At 34.0% G+C, this 20,791-nt stretch overlaps 1 protein-coding gene across 6 annotated transcripts in view; it reads right to left on the bottom strand.

Moving 5' to 3' along the window:
* Positions 1-14,321, bottom strand: part of LOC145688249 (uncharacterized) — a 277,974-nt gene extending 263,653 nt beyond the window's left edge. For all 6 annotated transcript variants that reach the window (XM_081762192.1, XM_081762195.1, XM_081762194.1 and 3 more), the window contains exons 1-2: positions 14,206-14,321; positions 258-305 (exon numbers count right to left, since the gene is read on the bottom strand). In XM_081762192.1, the coding sequence (XP_081618318.1) occupies positions 258-305; positions 14,206-14,241 (84 nt within the window). In that variant the 5' untranslated portion in view covers positions 14,242-14,321. The remainder of the gene's footprint in view (positions 1-257; positions 306-14,205) is intronic.
* Positions 14,322-20,791: the final 6,470 nt, after the last annotated feature.

The raw sequence follows: 20,791 nt of genomic DNA, 5'->3' as shown, positions 1-20,791 counted from the left end.
CTCTGAAAAGCGATTGGTTTAATATCAAACAAATGTTGTAAGCCTATAATAGCAAAAGATACAGTTCATGTTTTTCTAACAGAAAATTGAAACAATTAAAGGGTACCCAAGTTTCACTCCAGGGAAATAAATGCTTAGTTAAGTTACTAGAAACATTTAATTTTAAATGTGATACGATTGTAAACCTAAACTTCTCTATTTTTGTTCTAGAAGCATATACGAATTTCGACTATTAGTTGTTATCTATAAGTAGTTACCTGTCGTCGGTTGCGGGGTACACGACGGCGTTCTTGCTCTCCTTGGTTCTGAAAGATTATTAGTATATTAGTTTCAAAAAAAGTTTTAAATAATCACAGAGTACCAGAAGTTAATGTGGGCAATGCCTATACGCATAAGTAGTACTTAATTAAATAAAACGCAATTTAATTTTCAAGAACGCTGGAAATTACTTTTTTATTGCTTTAATATTGTAAACAGATCTCTCTGAATCTCAGGATGAAATGCCTCCCGAGCGGAGAACAAAATATAAACAAGATTCTATGTCAAAGTAAAAATTGTTTCATCTCTATTTCTTGGTTTATGGTACGTCAGATTGAATGTAAGCAACCAGTACAACACATATTAAGATGCATAGCTTCCAGCCACTTGATAAAATGTTTAGGCAACCAAAGCAACACTTGGGGTATGTGGGTTACATAACTTACAATTACAGATAACAACTGCAATCCCAGTTTGAAAACCAATCAAGACAGCCAGCTACAGTCTGACCATAGGACTCACAAGTACTGGATGTGGCAAACATGCTTTCTCAATTTTATTATCTACCACAGGAAATCAAAAGTGGTGCTTCAAAATGAAAATCATAAAAGTAAAAGAAAAATGAAAGTTCTTAGTTACTTGGACATGAAGGGCCACTACTACAGAATTTATTAAATGATAAAGAATTGAAATCAAATTACGTTTCTAGTTTAACGTTCCACTTGTTTGTCATTTAGGCTAGGGGAGATGGATGAGTAATGAAAGTGAATAATTATAAAATAATTGCTGAAATTTGAAAATGAGAAGAAGTGGGAGAACTTTCAGAAAACCTACGAGCACGATATTGTCTACAGGCCTGATATAAAATAGAATCGAACTAAGGTCCGAGCGGACATGAAGTGAGCCCTTTAACACTTTATTTTAAATCATCCCGACCGGAACACTTATCTCCATGGTCATCTTACTATTTTTCGTGTTATTCTTAGTTCATTATGACATGGACACGAACATAAAAAATTCTTAGATCAGTTGAAAATGCCCATGATCTTCAGTTTCACTCGAAACCTCAATGGATTACGCCTTGTGACCCGAAGCTGTACACACGACACTACTCGGCTATTTTCATTGTCATCTTTGAGCCAATGTGTCCCCCAAATGAAAACAAGCAACATTTGCATTGTATGTAATTGTTATGCTCCAAGATCTTCGACTTGCCAACGCTCTAGTCGCACTGTAATGCCACTTCTCGTGAGATCAGCGTAATCAAGCAGCGTCGAGTTTGGTTCGGGGAAAGGTGGTTGACCGTTTATACTCACCAATTGGTGTTGGTAATGCGGTGCCCACCCAGTGTCACGGAACAATCGAGAAACTACTTGAAAGAAAGAAGTAGCAAACCCCAGTCTAGAAAGCTAACATTAACGGCTTATCTAGCACCACCCCAAAACCACGAGTGTCAGAAGCCAGCTAGTAAACCCTAGCCCTCTAAGGACTGTACTGCCAGGAGTCTAGTTCTTTAGGTTTCCTTTAGTTCTTTACTTTATCCTGAATTAATATTGGTAGTAATTGTGTATTGAAGGGAAATTTAAAGCAGAATATTAGATATTTCATCTAACGTTAGTAAAATAAGAAGGAAACTAAAGTAATTCTCTATGATCTTTTGAAATAAACACCATTCAAATGAGACTGATTTGTTGGTTTGGATCTTAACATACATTTGCAGCATAGAGGGTATATGAGGCGTGACCACACAGCTTAGCTTGAAATTCAACCCATATGCGCTTCTATCAGAAACCGAACCAGTGTCTTCCGCGCCGAGAGATCTTATGCTGATCACGTAGGCACAGAAGATCAATCTTATTCAAATTAGGAGTTGCGGCAAAGGGTACATCTTAGGTCTGACACCTTACAAAAGCTGTACGAAAGTATCTCGCTCTCGTTTCTTAATTTAAATCATGTTATGCTTCTTTTGATCCTAAAAATGTGATTTTTGAAGGTTTGCTTTAAACATTTGTTATACGCACATTTTAATATGTAGAATATCAATGTGTTACTGCCTTTTTCATAAATCTCAGTTTCACGTAAAAACGTACTTTGTCAATCACAATGGTTATTGAATCGTGACCAGTCGTCAGTTGAATAAGGCAACTGTGGTTCAGTGTTAGATATCTCGCCTCTTTTGCAAAGGGTTTCTGGTCTCAGAGAATAAAGCTTGTGGTAGACAACGTCACATTTTTGCATTTTCTATGTGTTTCCCATCCTTTTACTACTTCATTATACTACTCCTTCCATCATTGATCACACTTTTACCATCAACCTCCGCATAACAGATGTCAAACTAATAAAGATTTCATTTCATTTTTAAGTTCTTAAGAAGATAAAATGTTGTGTTGAAGATTATGACTTAAAAAGTAGAACGGAATCTAAAAGACGGCAAAATTCTAATATTGTACATACCATGTATAAAAAACTAAACGCATTAACGTATATTTCATGCAAAGCAATATTAATTTGGGGTTTTACCTATGAGATATAAAGTATATACCTTTCGAACAACAGCACAGAAACACATTTGAACATTAAAAACATACTTATTTTAGAACGACACACAGGAAGATTGACATTTAAGAAACTGTTTTCTCTCTCTCTCTCTCTCTCTTCAATGCACGTACTGTGAGTCATTCAGATGACTTTTCTCAAACGAGCATGGGATGCGCCGTGTTTTGCAATCAGCTGCTAGGTTCCGTTAACTTCAAAGAAAAAAATATAGGCTAATGGAATAATCTTTCTTACCAACTCAAACTGTTGATAAAATATAACCTCAAAAAGGTCACATTGACTTAGTGGCCGAGCACGTACCTTTAGTGTATTGGGTCCCTGGCTTGATTCTAGCTCGCACCAAGTGGGTTTTGTGGTGGACAAATTTTGTGTGTGTGATTTTACTCAGTGTTATCCCGTTCCCTCCTACTTTCTTTATTCCAGAAATGTAATCACTTTCATCATCGGAATTTTTCTCAGCCTCAATTATTCATCGTGGAGCATAAAACCAGAAATTTCATTTCATTTCAAAAGATAGGCTCAGTTTTTTTGTTCTCACTTAGGAAATTTGGATAAATAAAACTTAAAGTAGCAGAGACTACATCTTTTATTGAAATAAAAGTTGTATTTTAAAATTATTACACTTAACACTTTGAAGAAAATAAACTAAATGCTGTTGTTAAATTTTAAGAATCACTATCGCCATGATTTACTGAAGATGAGACGCATGCAATGTGTTTCAATGGTTACAAAACAATTAGAAATTTTAAAACACTTGTAACAAGTAAACACTCTTTTTCAATTTGTTCTTTAAGAACAATGAGTATAAATGTCTCTAATTTTGCATGATCCTTGTACTTTCCAAGCAATTTCCTGCTGAAATAACAATGACAAAGCTATTAATGTTAAGAATTCAGAAATAACCTTCAATTTTCCTCATGAGAAAAAGTACTATCTATGAGTCCAAATTCGCTTTTAAGAAAGTTAAACAGTTATTAGTTTATTTTCTTCTTCATTATCTCTGTTATTACTTCTCCCTCTCTTCTATCACATTTTCTTCCAATCCACCCAATTTTATCCATTCTTCTCTGTGCATATAAGTAAAAGGCATCTAGATGTCTTACATTGCTTTCCTGAACTGTTAATACTTAATCTTCTTTTACAGTACAAGATTTACTAATACACTGTATGTTGGCAATATGTTTTGGTTGGCGGTGTCATTCAGGATATAAAGACAAAGGTTCGATTGTGGTGGAAGTATACGTGGTTCATGTTTCACGCTAAGCTCTTGATTTACTAGTGATTCATTTTCGGTGCGGAAAAAGGATTAACAAAACTCAAAAAATGAGAGTAAACATTTGATGAGTTAAGCAAATGTATTTTAATCCATTATTTTAAACCCAGGTCTATGTAGACATTCCTATGCCAAATACTAAAAATTCGTTTCGAAAGTTAACAACACTTGTACCAGACTTACTTCAGATCTTGTCCTACAGAATTAACAAGTTGGAAGGTTTAACGAGTTGGTAGAGCTCTAATTTCTCATACCCAACTTTCCTTACAATTTGTATTCATTGTGCGAATTGTTGAAACAGAAAAGCTTTAAATATAACCAGAATGCAATTTAAGTTTAATTAATTTACTTGAAAGAGAAATAAATTAACAATTCGTCTCAGAAATTCGCAATTGTTGGTTTCTAAACCATATAAACTAACAATTAACTGTGTAATATCCACGAGTGTTATGGTTATAGGATATATTTCCCAATAGCTTACGTCCTCTCCTTTGGTCAAGTGGCTAGTGCGTGCGCATTTAATGCATGTGGTACCTACTTAGATTCCTGCTGACAGGGTACAAAAAATAATTTCACAATCATTTACATACATTACTCATTTGACACAATTAGCGTCAAACCGTGAGATACAACCGTGAGACTTCAAACTGAAAACATTTTCTTCTCATATTTTCAATAGTTTACACATTCGAGGTATCCTTTAGTTTTAATCTCAAAAACATTCAAATGTATTTTGCGTGTTCAAAAATTTTAAATAATTCTTTACTTCAAAGCAGCAGTTTTCTACCTTTACATACGAAATCCATATCATTCATGACGTCATAGAGTCCGTACTCATTCTATGTTGCCAAGTTTACCTTAAAACCTGAGACTTAGAGCAGCGCTGCTATTTCCGATGTTTCTTTTTATTTGTTTATTTTCTTACATACTTTCACACGCATTCGAGAAAATGGCATTTTTCAACATTAGATAGGAGGCTTCTTATACTAGACCTATATATGTATTTCCTTAGTATTGTTCCTGCTATAATGAGTATTAGTCAAAACATTCTTTCAGTAGGTAGAAGGGTAAGGGAGTCTTGAAAAGCTTTAAGTTGAAAACGAATAGCTTGAACAACGAGTAAGCTCTCCCTAGACTCGTGACTCATGACTAGAGCATTTCCTTTCTATACGCGCGTTCAAATCCTGCACAGTCAGCGTCTCTTATATCAAACCTGAGGAGTCGTTCATATCCTGCTTCAATAAAGTAAGATTATATTATTCGATAGCTCCCTGTTACACAATGACAGAAAGTACACCCATGTCCAAAATTATTGTCGCATATCTTTAAATATGTTCTTTTAGGAATCTAATTTGATAAGGAATTCGCCCGGTATTTCTTATAACATTAGTATGTGTATAATCGGCAAAAACATGTATCTGGTAAATTTCATGTCAAAAGATCAGTAAATAAAAACAATAAAACGAAAATAAAACTTTCTTGTCCATTTAGCAACATTTTGTTTTACTATTCTAATTTTCGTATTTATAGTTATTTTCCTATAAAATTTACCACAAATATACATTTCTTGACTATACACATAGTTTTAGTTTCAAAAGTACCCTGAAAAATCATTAACAAATTATATTCTTACAAGAAGACAATTATAGATATGCGGCAATCATTTTGGACATAAGTGTACATTCCATTTATTCTTACAATAAAAATCGTATGTACGGATTTCGTTCTTGCGAAACTGCAATATGTGCTGAACAAAAGCTTATCGATACATTTGAGTTGTTTGTTTGGTTTAGCGTCTCTTTTAGCAGCGAGGCTACATGAGTCATAGACATACAGCTTAATATGAGATCCCAACCACATGAGTTCCCGCCGTGAATCGAACCCGAGTCTCCCACACCAAAGGCATGTGTGATAACCGGATTATCGATACTGAGTGGCTCGCTTTTCTTTCGAGAAAGACAGACTCAATAGGCTGGCGTGATTTATGTCTAAATGTTTTTTTTAATCTTAGTTTTTACCACTGTTAATAAATATGTCCGATTTCGTGGCCAACGAAAAGATCGGCCCCGAATTGTCACATGACCGTACTAGTCCGATATTTTGATCGAGGTAACATGGTGGATGATGATGATACAGGTTAATTGACTCACATTTTAATTAGTGTACAGTTTTCGCAAGATAAAATTCTGGTCACTTTAGAGTACATTCAAAACAAAGTGTGTTATTTTACGATGTATTAAGGTGTGTTATTAAAGTACTTCTACCTATAACACGAATCGAAATAAGTGCTGAAAATATGTTCGTGATAATCTATAAATGTAGGTTTATCTTCGTTATATTACTAAATAGTATGTTAAAGGAATTGTTTCCATACGTATAATATATCATGGTTATGGAACTAACTTTTCAGCCCCGTATTTATATTGATATTCGAGTTAGATGTTGGCCCCCTACATAGATATGTTTGCTATACATTAGTCTTCCTTTTATCAGTTAACATATTTTACTTGTAAAATTTTCAAAAAAGTAGCCCCCATAGTTTTAATCTACATCTGTGAAGATGTTCGGTCAGCTGGACCTTACGCATTCTTTAGAATATGATGTACCCTTACACTCATCGTTAATGTGTGCCCGCCTAATACTAATCTTAGTTGATTGATTTACAGTTTAGTGTCCCTTTCAGCCCCAAAGTCATACAAGACATAGACCTATAATTTTGCGTGAGATCTGAATCATCTGAACTCCCACTGGGAATCGAAACCGGGTCTCAGCGTCAAAAGTACGTGCACTAACCGGATATACGAGACTGAAATTTTGACAATGACAATATCCGTTCCACTATACTGGAAACATGTTAAAGTTCTATTACACACATAAAATTACTAAATAAGTTTATTATTTAAAAATATATAAATCAGTGGATGCTTATGATTCTTCTGTTTTAAGCAGCAGAGCAGTAAGATTAATATCAAAATTCTACATTTAAAATTATACATTTCTACATATCATTATACATTTCTACGTATTAAAATTATACATTAATACTAGAATACTATACGAAAAATATTATATTCCAAGTTATATTACACATATGAAATAAGTACCTAAGTAAAATTTATTGCTTTCTTTTGTAAAAAAAACAACTGAGTAAACCATTATGCCTGTAACTGTATAGACGAATTTTCCTTATAAACCCTAGGATTAGTATGATCACGTAACAAGAAAATATGACATAAGGGCTGGGGACTATCCTTTCGTTGGCCACGCTTCGGTTTAAAGTTACATCATTTAAATAACGCTGTTAAGTTTTCTATGGTTCTGTTCCTAAAAATAGATTTTGTTAAGTCACAATTATTATTATTATTATTATTATTATTATTATTATTATTATTATTATTATTATTGTTGTTGTTGTTGTTGTTGTTGTTGTCTCGAAAAGTATTTAGCCTCACAACAGTTCGTTGACCAAGATTTTTTCTTACACCAAATTGCAGATAAGTATTTCTACAACGGAATATGTATTACTGCAAGTATTCTTTGTTGAAGTTCAGCGTCCCTCTTCAGCAAAGGGACTATACGAAACGTGGATGTAAAGTTTAAGATGAAATCCCAACTATCGTAATGGGTTCAGTGTTGTCTCACCGGAATTCGAACCGAGGTCTACGTGTATCAAAGAGGCATGTACTAACTACTAGACCAGCAATAACGGCCGAAATATTCAAATAACAGAATAAGGAAGTAGCAGTTATTCCCACCAATTTTGCAGCATTTTCGAAACAAAATATTATAAAATCTTATATTGCCGCAATTTTATATTGAGATTGCCCACTACAAGATTTTAAGTAAAATTACAAGAAATCATTGGCAACCCATCGATATTAAAATACAGCGATGCACACCTAGAAGAACATGGTTGTTGATTGATTGGTTGATTGATTGATTTTCAGTTTAACTTCTCTTTCAGCAGCAAGGCTATATGAGATAGGACCTACTGATTAACGTGGAATCCGAACCACATGAGCTCCCGCAGGGAGAACATGGTTGTTGTTATTCAATTTAACAATGAAGAAGATCAATAATAGTGTTGATCGAAACAACGCTTACTTAAATTTGAGAAGTTACGTGAGACGACTCTTCTTGTTCGTCATTTAGCCTGACGTCAGATATAACAGCAAAACTGTAAAAGATAACGAGAATTTTTATGTACTTCCCATGTCTCAAGTATAAGTTTAATTTCTGAATTTAATCTTCTAATAAACCTGAATATGGCCTTTCTTGCTAGTCTAGTGGCTAGCACGCACGTCTTTCGTCCAGGGGGATTCAGATTTGATTTCTGGTGGCAGAGAATTGAATACATTTGGGCTGAATCTTAAACTGTAGGTCCACGTCGCATATAGTCTCGGTGGTCAAAAGTAGTGGTAAATTTCAACAAAGAAACAATGACAAAAGTGGTAAATTTAAATACTGCCGGTTTCAAAATAGAATACTTATAAAACAAAATTGGTTAAAGATACTGGGAAATGATATTTTTATATGGATCCCGAGTCCCAAGATTTGGTTCCATTTCTGAATGTATTTCTCTACTGAAACCGGAAGAAATAAATTTTTCGCTTTCGGTTTTCAATATTTAATACCTATAGTCTGTTTGTCCGCCAAGGTTTCACTTTGTAATGTAAAACGAACTTGTTTCTTATTTTAAAGTTAAGCGTTCCTTCCTTAGTACACATTCCTCTGTACTAAAACGATAGAGTGAAAGCACATTTGCCAATGATAGTTGGTTAAAATATTGTTGAATAACTCCGACATAGTACTTTAAAAAGTTCTCAAATGAGAAACAAATCTAGTCAAAGAAACAACTATATATGACACAAATAATGAGTTGTATTATTGTTTCGTCAATTTATCATTATCTTTATTGGACACTTTTTTTTTAAAATGCCGAAAGTGTAGCACTAATTATTGTATATGGTTGTGACTTTGAATAGATTTTAGTTATTGTTTGTTATACGTCTTAAGATTAGCATGAACAATATCTTCATAGGAGAATATTAAATAAACTGGAAATAGAATGAGAAGAGAGATCCGTCGACTGGAAGAACCATTTTATCAGAATGGTGTCAAATTGAAATAAAATGAAGTATAACAGTAGTCTCGAAAGTGAATTCTAATATCAACTGACATGTATTCTCTTATGACCAAATGTTTTCAACATTCTATTTATGTCGACGCTGATCAACAAAGAAATGTTAGTTAATTTAATGAACATTGTGCTTGTTCTCATATCTTCTACAAAGACACTTGTGTAGTCGTTCTCTTTTTATTTACATGGCTTCTGTCACCACAATATGCTGCTGTACGCCATGTTGATCCAGAATTCCAAATAAGCATTTTCTTCTTTCCTTTCCATCATAGGATTGGAAGGAAGAATGGTGCTTATGTTTCTTCGGCGTTTCCCCATTCCCTCCCACATTCTTATTCTACCATTTTTTCAGTCATTCACTTTCATCAATCACCTGTTTCCTGTAGCCTAAGGGGCGTATACGTGGAACGTATTTTTTTTAAATTTCGAGCAAAATGTGGCATAGCAATATTTCACGCCCAATTCTTCACTTAGAGAGCAGCATCAATAAGGCGTCTTTAAACGAATATAGTTTATGTAATCTGCAAAACTCCTAATATTGGCAAGTTCCAGATTCAATGGTACGTTTGAAATATTTACGTCATATTTCGTACCTTTTCATGAAGCTACATATACGAAATGCTCTCACAGCTGGTCTAGGTTGCTAGTGCGAGGCTTTGCTGCTCGAAGTTCCGGGTTCGATTCTGGGTGGAAGCCTTGAAATAAGAACGCACTATAATGGTTCGAAATCCAAATTAAATTATTGTTCCACGTCTTAGAAATAGTCGGTGCTGAGAAGAGACGCTGAATATCAAGCAACCAGTAAAACTGATTGTATCAAATTAAGTGGAAACTGTAATTTAGAAACCAAAGGTTATATTTTGGTCTAAAGGAGACGGATTATTCATAAAATTGAATGATTATGAAAGAATCTGTGGGAAGAATTCGAAGAAAAAGGGAGCTTAGGATTTTGTTTACTTCAAACTCTCATGGCACGGATCAAATTATAAACTCTAGCAACAGAAGTGCAGGCTCTATCAATAAACAACCATGCACCATACGTATGGTAGTTTGGATAATCGAATTATCTTAGAAGCTAGGTTCATCAGCATGGGACGTGTCATTCGGAGGTTAGATCCTATACAATGAGTATAATAACTACATTATTTATTTCATCATCAAAAACAGAAAGATCATACGTGAAGATGAAGAGGTTAGTGGAGGACCGTGAAGCATGGAAGCTTCTCAGCTGCGACCAAGTGGCCTGCTAATAAGGGCGGAATACCTATGATGATGATTATTATTTCATCATTGGTGTCGGTGAGATACATTGAACAACACTGCCACAAATGTTAGCAAGATATACTGTTTCTGCTATATACACTGTTCAGAAATGAAGAGGGTGAGTGGTAGAGTGCTCAACTCTGTTGCGTGGGGGTTCTGGTTCGATCCCACCTCTCGTCAAAGTTAGCTTTGTGATGGGCAAAGAGCGTGTATGAAGGTATTATCGGAGTTCTACTGTCTCCTTCATCCCACCATTTTGTTCATTATCATTGTCTCCGTTACCAACGGAGCATATTCGAGAGACGTTAAACTAAAATAATGGAAGGGAAAAGGAAAGAAAAAGCAGCGGCGGTTCTAGCCTGGGGCCGGAGGCATAGCTCCCAGTTTTTGAGTAACAAAAATAATTTCAGCTAATATTTATATGTTTTTAAAAGTACATAGTAAACTCATGTTATATCTATCATAGTCTGGGGTCTGGATGCCCCACACCCAGTTTTTACTTCTAGAACCACCACTGAGAACAAGATAAACGAAATGAAATTTCTAGCTTTGTGCACCTCGAATGTGTATTTTAGGCTAAAGGAGGCAGATAATTAATTAAACTTAGTGACTACGAAGGAATTTTTAGATGAACATGTGTGAGGAACCGAAAAAACTCCGAGAAAACCCTCGAACAAAAACTCGGAGGGTCGAGCAAGGGATCCGTCCAACCACAAATTTACGCCTTACTACTGAGTCAACACGAACCTATACTATATAAAGTTATTGGTGGTGGAAACTAACATTGATTGAAACACAGGACTTCTGCGATTCTCAAGGCTAAGTCCCATCAACTGAAGATTACTTCGTATATAGTACTATCACAGTGATATTTGATCATGTTCGCTTTTCCCGATCAATTGGAGATAAAAAAATAAAAATAGCATTAATAATAATAATAATAATAATAATAATAATAATAATAATAATAATAATAATGATAATAATAATAATAATAATAATAATAATAATAATAATGATGTGGCTCTCCTTGCTGGATTAGTAGCTAGCATACGTGACTTTAGTGCACGAAGTTTCGGGTTCTATTCCCAGTAGGAAAGCTTTGAAATTTGAGTGGATTACGGTGATTCAGATTCCAGCTTAAACTGTAGGTTCATGTCTCATACAGACTTGGTACTAGAAAAGAACTCTAAACTCAAACCAACCAATCTAACACCTGTTTGAACTCGTGGAATTTACTTTTTTTTCAAAGTGCGGTTAAGCGGAAGATTAGAATTAGCACTAGGACATATTTCTGGGCTTTCAGTTTCTATGGCCATGTTAACCCGACATGTATGAGAAATAACATCCCTCGGTGATCACACTATCCGGGGAATTGGGGAGGAAGAAAGGCATGGGGAAGAATGGAAGTGGTCTGGGGCCATTGTGTTAGGTACCGTTCTAGCATTTTCCTAATCAGAATGAGGAAACCACAGGAAAATCTCACTCAGGATGATTGGCCTGAAAACGCTTTTACTCTTTTTTGACCGAATATCCCCACCGGGAATTGGAACTGAAACCACTCGTACCAAAAATGAAATCCTTAGCAACTACGCTACAAGGGCCCACAAGCACAAGTTTAAGATAATAGTTATTGAATAACAGGAAGTTCTACAAATGTAAATAATGTGGATGTGGTTCATACAAATTTAAAAATATATAAGAAATAAAACAATTTCATATACAAAAACTAAGGACCAAACAGGAAAAAAACAAAATAAAGAACGAAATACTACATGTAAGAAATGACATTGTGAAGCTTTTCCGTAATTTGGAATTATACCTGGTACATAGTGAAATTTTTCAAGCTCTAGCAGAAAAAAATAGCATTATCTTCTAGGCAGCGCATACAAAGTTTTATATGAATCAAAAACTATTGAGAAGTTTTTTCCTAGTTTAAACTTAAGCTCAAAAATTTTAAATATTTTTACTTAAGGTGAGTGTCTATAAGTGTGTTTTCTAATTCTTCTGGTAACAGTTATGCCCTATGAAGTTATAACTTAGTTCTTCTGTGTTATTAATCTATTACGTTTAACTTGATAAGTAGTGTATAAGTCTGGGCTTCGTCTTCGGTTCGACATCCAACCTGAGAACTTCTTCCTAGCAAGAATTCCAGTGTCTCATTTGACATTTATTTATTAGTTTTAGGCCCAATGTACTCATACGTTAATAATATCCTACTTGGGAAAGCTAAATACTTATTTGAACTCCTATTTAAATTACGTCGAACACATAATGCTCATACAGCTTGTAGAGATATATTTCACGAAACTATTGAATATAGACAACAAATATTTTATGTTTTATAGAGTAATCATTTCCATATACTAATATTAAAATCTCTCAACAGAACCTGGGATCATGTACCCCTATTTCGGCGTTCGGAGAGTTATATATTTCATTTTTCAGAACAATTAGTGAGAAAAGTTCATAGGTAGTTTTTTTTTTCATTCAAAACATCATTATTATCTATCACAATGGATGGGAAGAACAGAAGTGATATAACATTTAAAATTGCCAAAATATAAAGGTAACTCACTTTTAGTATGTTTATTTTTGCTTTAAATGTTACAGCATCGCCCATAGCTGAGGAATGACGTGTCTATTGCGTGATGGTACATATGATATAACAACGGCCGCCATCTTATTATTCGTTGGGTGGGGCAGAAAATATAAAATAGCTGACTTTTACACATTACCTGACAATTGCTAGTTGTTACATTCCATACTATTGAAAAAATAAAATGCAATTTTTTTCGTGTATTCAGTCCCCGAAACAAATATTTACTCTCTACTTATAAAAATGCTTGAAATAAATTGAAACCAAGAAGTTCCAGCCAATGCTTAGTTATAAGCACTGGCACTGCATATTGCCTAGAGAAGATTTTAGCACAGTCAAAAGAAGGATAAAGGCTTCGTCATATGTAAGGAAAACCTTAATGAAGATGTTTACATTTACCTTGTATATACAAATTATTTTGTCTTGGTGTACATAACACTGTACGAAAAAAATGTCGACCACTCTTATTTCAATTATGTTTTGGCTAGTGTTCACAGTTTGAACTAATCTAACACGTTCACGTACAAAACCGTTAATTTTAGCTCGGACACAACATCCTCCATGCATTTCTTAAGATTCATATATTAATTACTAGTCTTGAAACGCGATACAAAAGTAATTTCTACCTAATACGTTTCAATGGCTAGTTTGTTTCACTTACTATTTGTCAAAGTGAAAATATAAAACAAGATCTTTTTATACTGTGTTATAACTCCACAAATCTTAAATATTTTTGGAAGAAATAGAAAACACATTCACATATATGTGCCTTGAATTAATATATCTAAAGTAGTTTAACAAGAACTTAAACTAGGAACCATATTTTTAACAGTTTTTCTTCTGTGCAGCAAAATCGACTCGAGAAAACCGAAAAAGAAGGGAAGAAAAGTCAAATCAAAATTAGCTTACCGATTTATCAAAACGATAAAGAAAAATAATGAAATTTCCGAAACATTATGGCAGTATTCATCATATCAAACACATTCAAATTAGGTTTTTGATTTGGTTTCCAATCATTAACTTTCAGAACTACCGTATCGAAGACATTTTGAAAACATTGTTCGTATTTCTTCTTAATGTACAGAACACGTCTAAAACTTTTTTAACTAGGCTTACCTCTGCAGTAGATTCCTTTCCATTATTTTTATTCATTCCAATGTGGACTTATCCAAGGAATTATGAAAAAAAAAATGTACTAAGCGCAAGTCCTTCCAACTACACAGAACAGACTGAGGAAAGTGCAGGTTGCATACGTACTGTATACCCTCAGCCAATCACGTTCGCATGCAAAGCACCATGTGACACTTTCCGTGCTTCAACAAATAGCTTTGCGCGCCTTCTTTTTGCAACATGGAGGATAAATCAAAGCCGTTGGATGACGTAATTACTAAAATGAATATTGCTTGTGAATGGCATCAACTTGAACTTAAATTAAATATAAGATTCTCTTATGAAAGCAAATGAAAATAATAAGTAGTCTTAACTGAGTATTGAAATATTTTTCAAATGAAATCGTAGAAAGTTATTTTATAATTTGCGAGTAAAATACTATGTAATGATAGTATCCATTTTTATTGTTGTTAAAAGGGTGTGATACATAACACAGGAAATACAACTGATATTAAATTAATAATAAACAATTATAAATATAATAACGATCAAATATTCATTTTTTCAGTATCAGTGATATTTCTTCTGATATTTTATGCCTTAATTTATGATTTATGAAAGGTTTCCAGGATATTTTTCAAAATTATATTGAAAATTATCACAAAAAAGAGAAAATGTAGTATATTTCTGAAAAAACTGATAAGTATGGTTGAGTGAATCTTAACTTTCGACTACATATTGTTTACCATGGTTAATTAATATCATATTCTTCTACATGTTAGAGATAAGTGACTAACGCATGTAGTTTTCTCTGTGTGTGATTCTGGGTTTGATTTTGGATGGAGAAGTTTGCTTGGTATACAAACTAGAGTAGTGGTTAGGCTTCGACTTTAACAAACTGTGCCAAATACATTAAGTACCAAAAAAATGGTAACCTTCGACCGGCAATCAACGTAAACCTCAAAACACTTTGAAACCTGAATTGCAAATTTAAATTCCAGTATAATATATAAACAATATTTCAAAGGATCATTGAAACATGTGCTCCAATGATATGTCGCAATATAATCCCTTAAAAGATCTCAATGATATGGTTAGAATTAAAATAATGATTATTATTAAAATAATACCCTTCATAGAGGCCGCGGTGACTCAATGATAGAGCGCTCACTTCTCTTACATAGGGTTCTGTTTCAATTTCAGCCTGCGAGAAGTGGGATTTATGGTGAGCAAGTAGGATACTGTATGTGTGAGTTTTCTCGGGGATCTCTCGTTTTCTCTCTCCTTTTTCCTTCCACCATTATCATCTATATTAACGTGACCATCTCCCTTAACCTCTGCATAATCTTAGGGCCTCAAACCTGAAATGTGTCATTGTCATTTTTTTCCGCAATAGTGAAACTGATTACTAGTTTGTGCCCTATATTATACAGAGATATTAATCATAGACTTAAAACACTTAACAATAATTCTAAGCAACATTTGCATCATTATGCAATACTCTGTTCGGTATTTGAGTTAGTAAGTTTGGTTTAACTTTAACATCCCTTTCAGCAGCGAGGCTATATGAGACGTGGACCTACATCTTAACATGTGATCCAATCCACAACCTCCCAGGGGAAATCGAACTCATATATAATATATGCATGTGTGTAATCATGTTTGTCCCTCAACTCTTCCTAGACCGCATGACCAATATTGATTATATTTGGCACTTTAATTGACCAATGCCAGCCTTAGGTTTCTATTAAGATATTTTTTCTTCAAATATGTATCCTAAGAAAGGAAGCAGGGTGTTTAATATTTATTCAAAAAATTAGTATCTAACGATCCTCTCAACTTAGAAAGATAAAACTTGGCATATCAACTCTTCATTCAAAATAAGCGAACCCGTGTCCAAGCGATTTTAAAAGCTTCCGTTTTAAACGAAGACATCATCCATCTTTTATGCACATAAATATTAACTGAATTATGTTTATTCGCAAATTTCTAGACCAGGATCACGGCATAACCTAGGTTTCTATTATGTAACTGTGATTAAAATACGTATAATAAGGGAAAAGCTAGAGGGGGTCAAAATCTATGCGGAATTGAGTATTTCACAATTCTTTCAAGTTAGGGAGATGAAACCTGGTATATAAATTATTCATTAAAGTAATAGGAAACTGGTTTAGGACTCTAGGACGACTGACCATAGCCTAGCTTGTGTTTTTATTATGTAACTTTCATTAAAGTGTGTATCCTAAGGGTATAACGACTCACTAAGAGTAGTCGTCAACCTGGTTCGATAAAGTAAGATGTATAAATCTTGAGTGGTAGTACTCATTGACAAGTAAAAATATCTTTAATAATTATATACCATTATTCTCACCTTTTCTATTAGAATGATAACGTCGAGGAACGTTGCTAAAATGGTTTATTAGTTGATATACTTTATAATATATTTTCCTTCAAACTGTCAAGCACACAAACTTGCTGACTAGGTATCTATAAACATGTACATAGCAACAACTATCCCATAATAATAATTTACATATATTAAAAACATTCTTCTTCTGTTAATATGAAATTAACATTCTATTAAGTATAGTGCACATGTATGAGCACTTTCTGCCCAAGGTACAGGTAATTATTAATCTATCCAAAGTATTTCGTTATATAAAAATGTCGCCCGACAAATGGACTGAATATAAAAGTCATAAGCGAGTTTGGCTTTTATCTTCAAGAACCACTGGTCCGTTTACAATAGTGTTTTTACATTACATATGTTCTTTATATTTTGATCACACCTCGTATATATCTTCATTACATTTCATATATACATATATATATATATATATAGATACATTTATAACAAATCTTTAATTTCGTTAATAATTATTTTTTAACAATAAAGATTCAACACAAATTGATATAATGAAAACAATTTTTGTGCTTAATCAATCATGAATTAAATTATAATCCTTCACGTTAATAAGAAAGAATTCAAATCATTGAAAACTTATCGTTGGTTAATGAAAATCAAAGAAAATTAAAGTGAACAAAAATCAAAATTTAAACATAACCTACGTTTGAATAACCAAAAAGGAAGAAAATAAGTCTATTTTTACATAAACAGAAGACACCCTTTTGGTATTATATATTTTTTTTTCTTTCAGTCTTCTTCATTCCTATTTATTTGAGCAAGAATGTCAGGCGCAACTAACTCTTTCACTAGATGCATCCATTTTTCCTTTGTATACTGAGTAGGTTTCCAAACCTTTAACTCATCTATATTACGAAGTCCAATTGACGTACCCGTTTTAGCGTTCAACAATTCGAAAACTTTAGGATTTATTTCCTTAAAACATAAATAAGGACCTGAGAAAATGTCGCAAAATTTATAAATCTTCTTTAACAACATATTACTTTGTGGATGTTGTTTAACAAAAACTAAGTCATTGACCTTGATCCGATATTTTCCTTCTTGCAAAGACTCTACTTGTGAATTACGTTTCAAAAATTTGTTATGTCTTCGAATTTTTACCATATTCACTAAACTGGAAGAATCTATAATTGTCGAATCTTCTAATTTGACATCAAAATGTTGTTCCACAGGGAAAACCAAATCAGAACCATTATGCACATTAGCAGGAGACACACCTAAAGTGTCTGATATAGAATGATTCAAAAGGTACGTAATTTGGCTGACATGCTTAATCCATTCGGCATGTTTATCTTTACAAAAGTGTCGAAACAACATACCAAAATTGCGATGTACATTTTCTACCACAGAACTACTAGGATGGTACGGAGTTACAAAATGAATTTTAATGTTAGCCTTGTTCATGGCTTTGAGGAACACATCACTTTTGAATTGTGAACCGTTATCGCATAATATATGTTCGATAGGGCCACAATGTGGAATATATACATTCAGAATTTTATTTACGATAGCAGCGGAAGTTGCTCTACGCAAGGGATAGGCTACTACATATCGTGAAAAGATATCCATGGTGGTTAACAAATAAGTTTCTCCAGTAGCTGCTCTTGGTAGAGGTCCATATAAATCGATCGACAGAAATGAATGTGGTCTCTCAGGCGTTATTGAGAGCATTGGTTTTTGTATAGCCTGGTAATTATGTTTAATTCGCATGCACTCAATGCAGTCATTGATATAATTTTTGATTTGAGCTCTCATTCCCTTCCAGTAAAAGGATTTATTAACCAAGGCACATACCTTTACATACCCAAAATGTCCGAAATCGTCGTGGTAGGCCTTTAATATGCGTGCTGTTAACGTAGGTGGAATGCAAATTTTGTTCCTAGATTTGAACTTAAAATCTTTAATAAGTAAAATTCCATTAGATAATTTAAATCTGAGATTCCAGTGTTTGGGACAATTACATCCCTCACCGCATGAAGATAAATGTTCCATGATTTGTTTATATTCATGATACTTCATTTGATGTTCTCGTAAATCTTCTATTGAAATGGTAGCTATTTCATCCTGTAAGATCTTAAATTCGTTGATGGACAAGATATGTTGTTCTTCTCCAGGAAACAGACGTGATAAAGTATCTACGGGTCCATTATCTACCCCTTTAATGTGTTGTACTTCGAAATCATAAGCTTGAAGATCTAACGACCAGCGAAGTAATCTGTTATTATATCCCTGTACGCTGTTAAGGTATCGCAATGAATTATGGTCGGTAAGTACTATGAAATGACATCCGCTAAGATATGGAGCAAATTTTTGTATTGCAAAACGTACAGCCAAAAGTTCGATTTCTGTCGTGGTGTATCCCTTTTCAGCTTTCTTTAAAGTACGGCTAGCGCAATAAATAACAGCCGGTTCCTGAATAGTTGGGTTAGGTTGCCAGAGTACTGCAGAAATTCCAAGTTGAGAACCGTCACACTGAACATAGAAAGGAACGTCGTATCTGGGGTGGTTCAAATGGATATTTTGCTTCACGCATTCCTTCAACTTATTGAAACTGTGTTCTTGGATCGGACCCCATTGCCATGGTACTCCTTTCTTTATAATCATAAATAAAGGCTGGGCTATCTCAGCGAATCGCGGGATGGATTTGCGAAACCAATTGAAGAGCCCTAATATTTGTCGTGTCTGTTTCACATTTACTGGAGCAGGCAGATCTTCTATGGCTTGTACTTTAGATTGACTGAATTGTAAACCAGAGGCATCAATTTGGTACCCAAGAAATTCTATAGAATTCTGCAGAAATTTGGATTTCTGTAGATTGATAGTAAGGCCCGAACTTTCCAATCTGTCTAAAACTATATCTAAGTACTTCAAGTATTCATGTGGATTTTTTCCCATGATTAAGATGTCATCAGCATAAGTTATCACGTTGCTACGTAAGTCTTGACCTAGAACTTTGTTCAAGCAGGATGCTAACGCCGCACTACCATTGATAAGCCCAAAGACTACACGATTGTATTCGTATAAGTGACCTTCAAAACTAAATGCTGTGTACGGTTTCGAATCTTCATGTAATTCGACCTGATTATACGCCATCACTAGATCTAAATTTCCGAATACAGTGTTCCCTTGTAAAGAAGCTAGTATTTCTTCCACTGGAGGATACCTCACTTGTTCCAGATCAATGTGACTATTCGTGCGTCTCAAATCTAATACCACACGTAGAGAACCATTTTTCTTTGGAACAACATGTAATGGATTAAGGTGGACGCTTCGTGAAGGCCTAATGATCCCATCTCTTAACATATCTGTAATTTGCTGACGTACATTCTCCCTGTATCTATATGGAATTATATAGGGCTTGGTTACTATGGGTTTGTCTGTTTTAACTTTAAAAGAATAAACAAAATCCTTGCAACGCCCAGGACGTTCTGAAAAGACATTTCTATGTTTATATAAGATATCCTTAAAGTTAGCTTTTACTGTATTATCAGTAAAGTCAAGGCTGCTTTCGAGTGATTTAACACGCTCAGAAAACAATACATCGTCCTTTAAATCCACCAAATTTTGTGTGTCTTCCATTCGTTGATCATTTAATTTACCATTTTCTGCACTAACAGAAACATTATTCACTACAGGAGAAATATCATTATGTTGACAAGCAAGATTATCTAATTTTGGAAGCAGTTTCTGAACGATTTCCTGAGGTATACCCGGTATAGTCAACGTTTGGTTTTTAAAATCAAGCATGACACGTAATTGAGATAATAAATCTAAACCCATAATTAATTTCTCGTTAAGTTCCTTTATTACCAGAATAGGAATTGATATTTCAAAATATTGAATAGTTATTGTCACACGAGTAATTCCAGCTACCCTCTTTTTATGTTTACCGGTAAAATCAACTATAATAAGGTTCTCAGCCTTTTGTAATTTAGGATTCGAATAATTACTAGTAATTGCTTTCCACAATGAATACGATAATAGAGAGGCATTTGCTCCTGTATCAAGTAAAGCTTCGGTGCTTAACCCATTGACTTTAATAGGTATTTTAGCTGTACTATAAGATTTTAAAAATACAAAATTTTCTTCAATATTAAAACCATCATTGACAGTATCATCTTCGAACCAACAACGATTTACAACAGGTATAAATTGGTACTGACATCT

This window comes from Thermobia domestica, chromosome 6 (genome assembly GCF_964235325.1).
Source record: "Thermobia domestica chromosome 6, izTheDome1.hap1.1, whole genome shotgun sequence".
Lineage (NCBI taxonomy): Eukaryota > Metazoa > Arthropoda > Insecta > Zygentoma > Lepismatidae > Thermobia > Thermobia domestica.
Note: the sequence above shows the minus strand (reverse complement) of the source record. Positions and strands in the feature narration are given on the sequence as shown.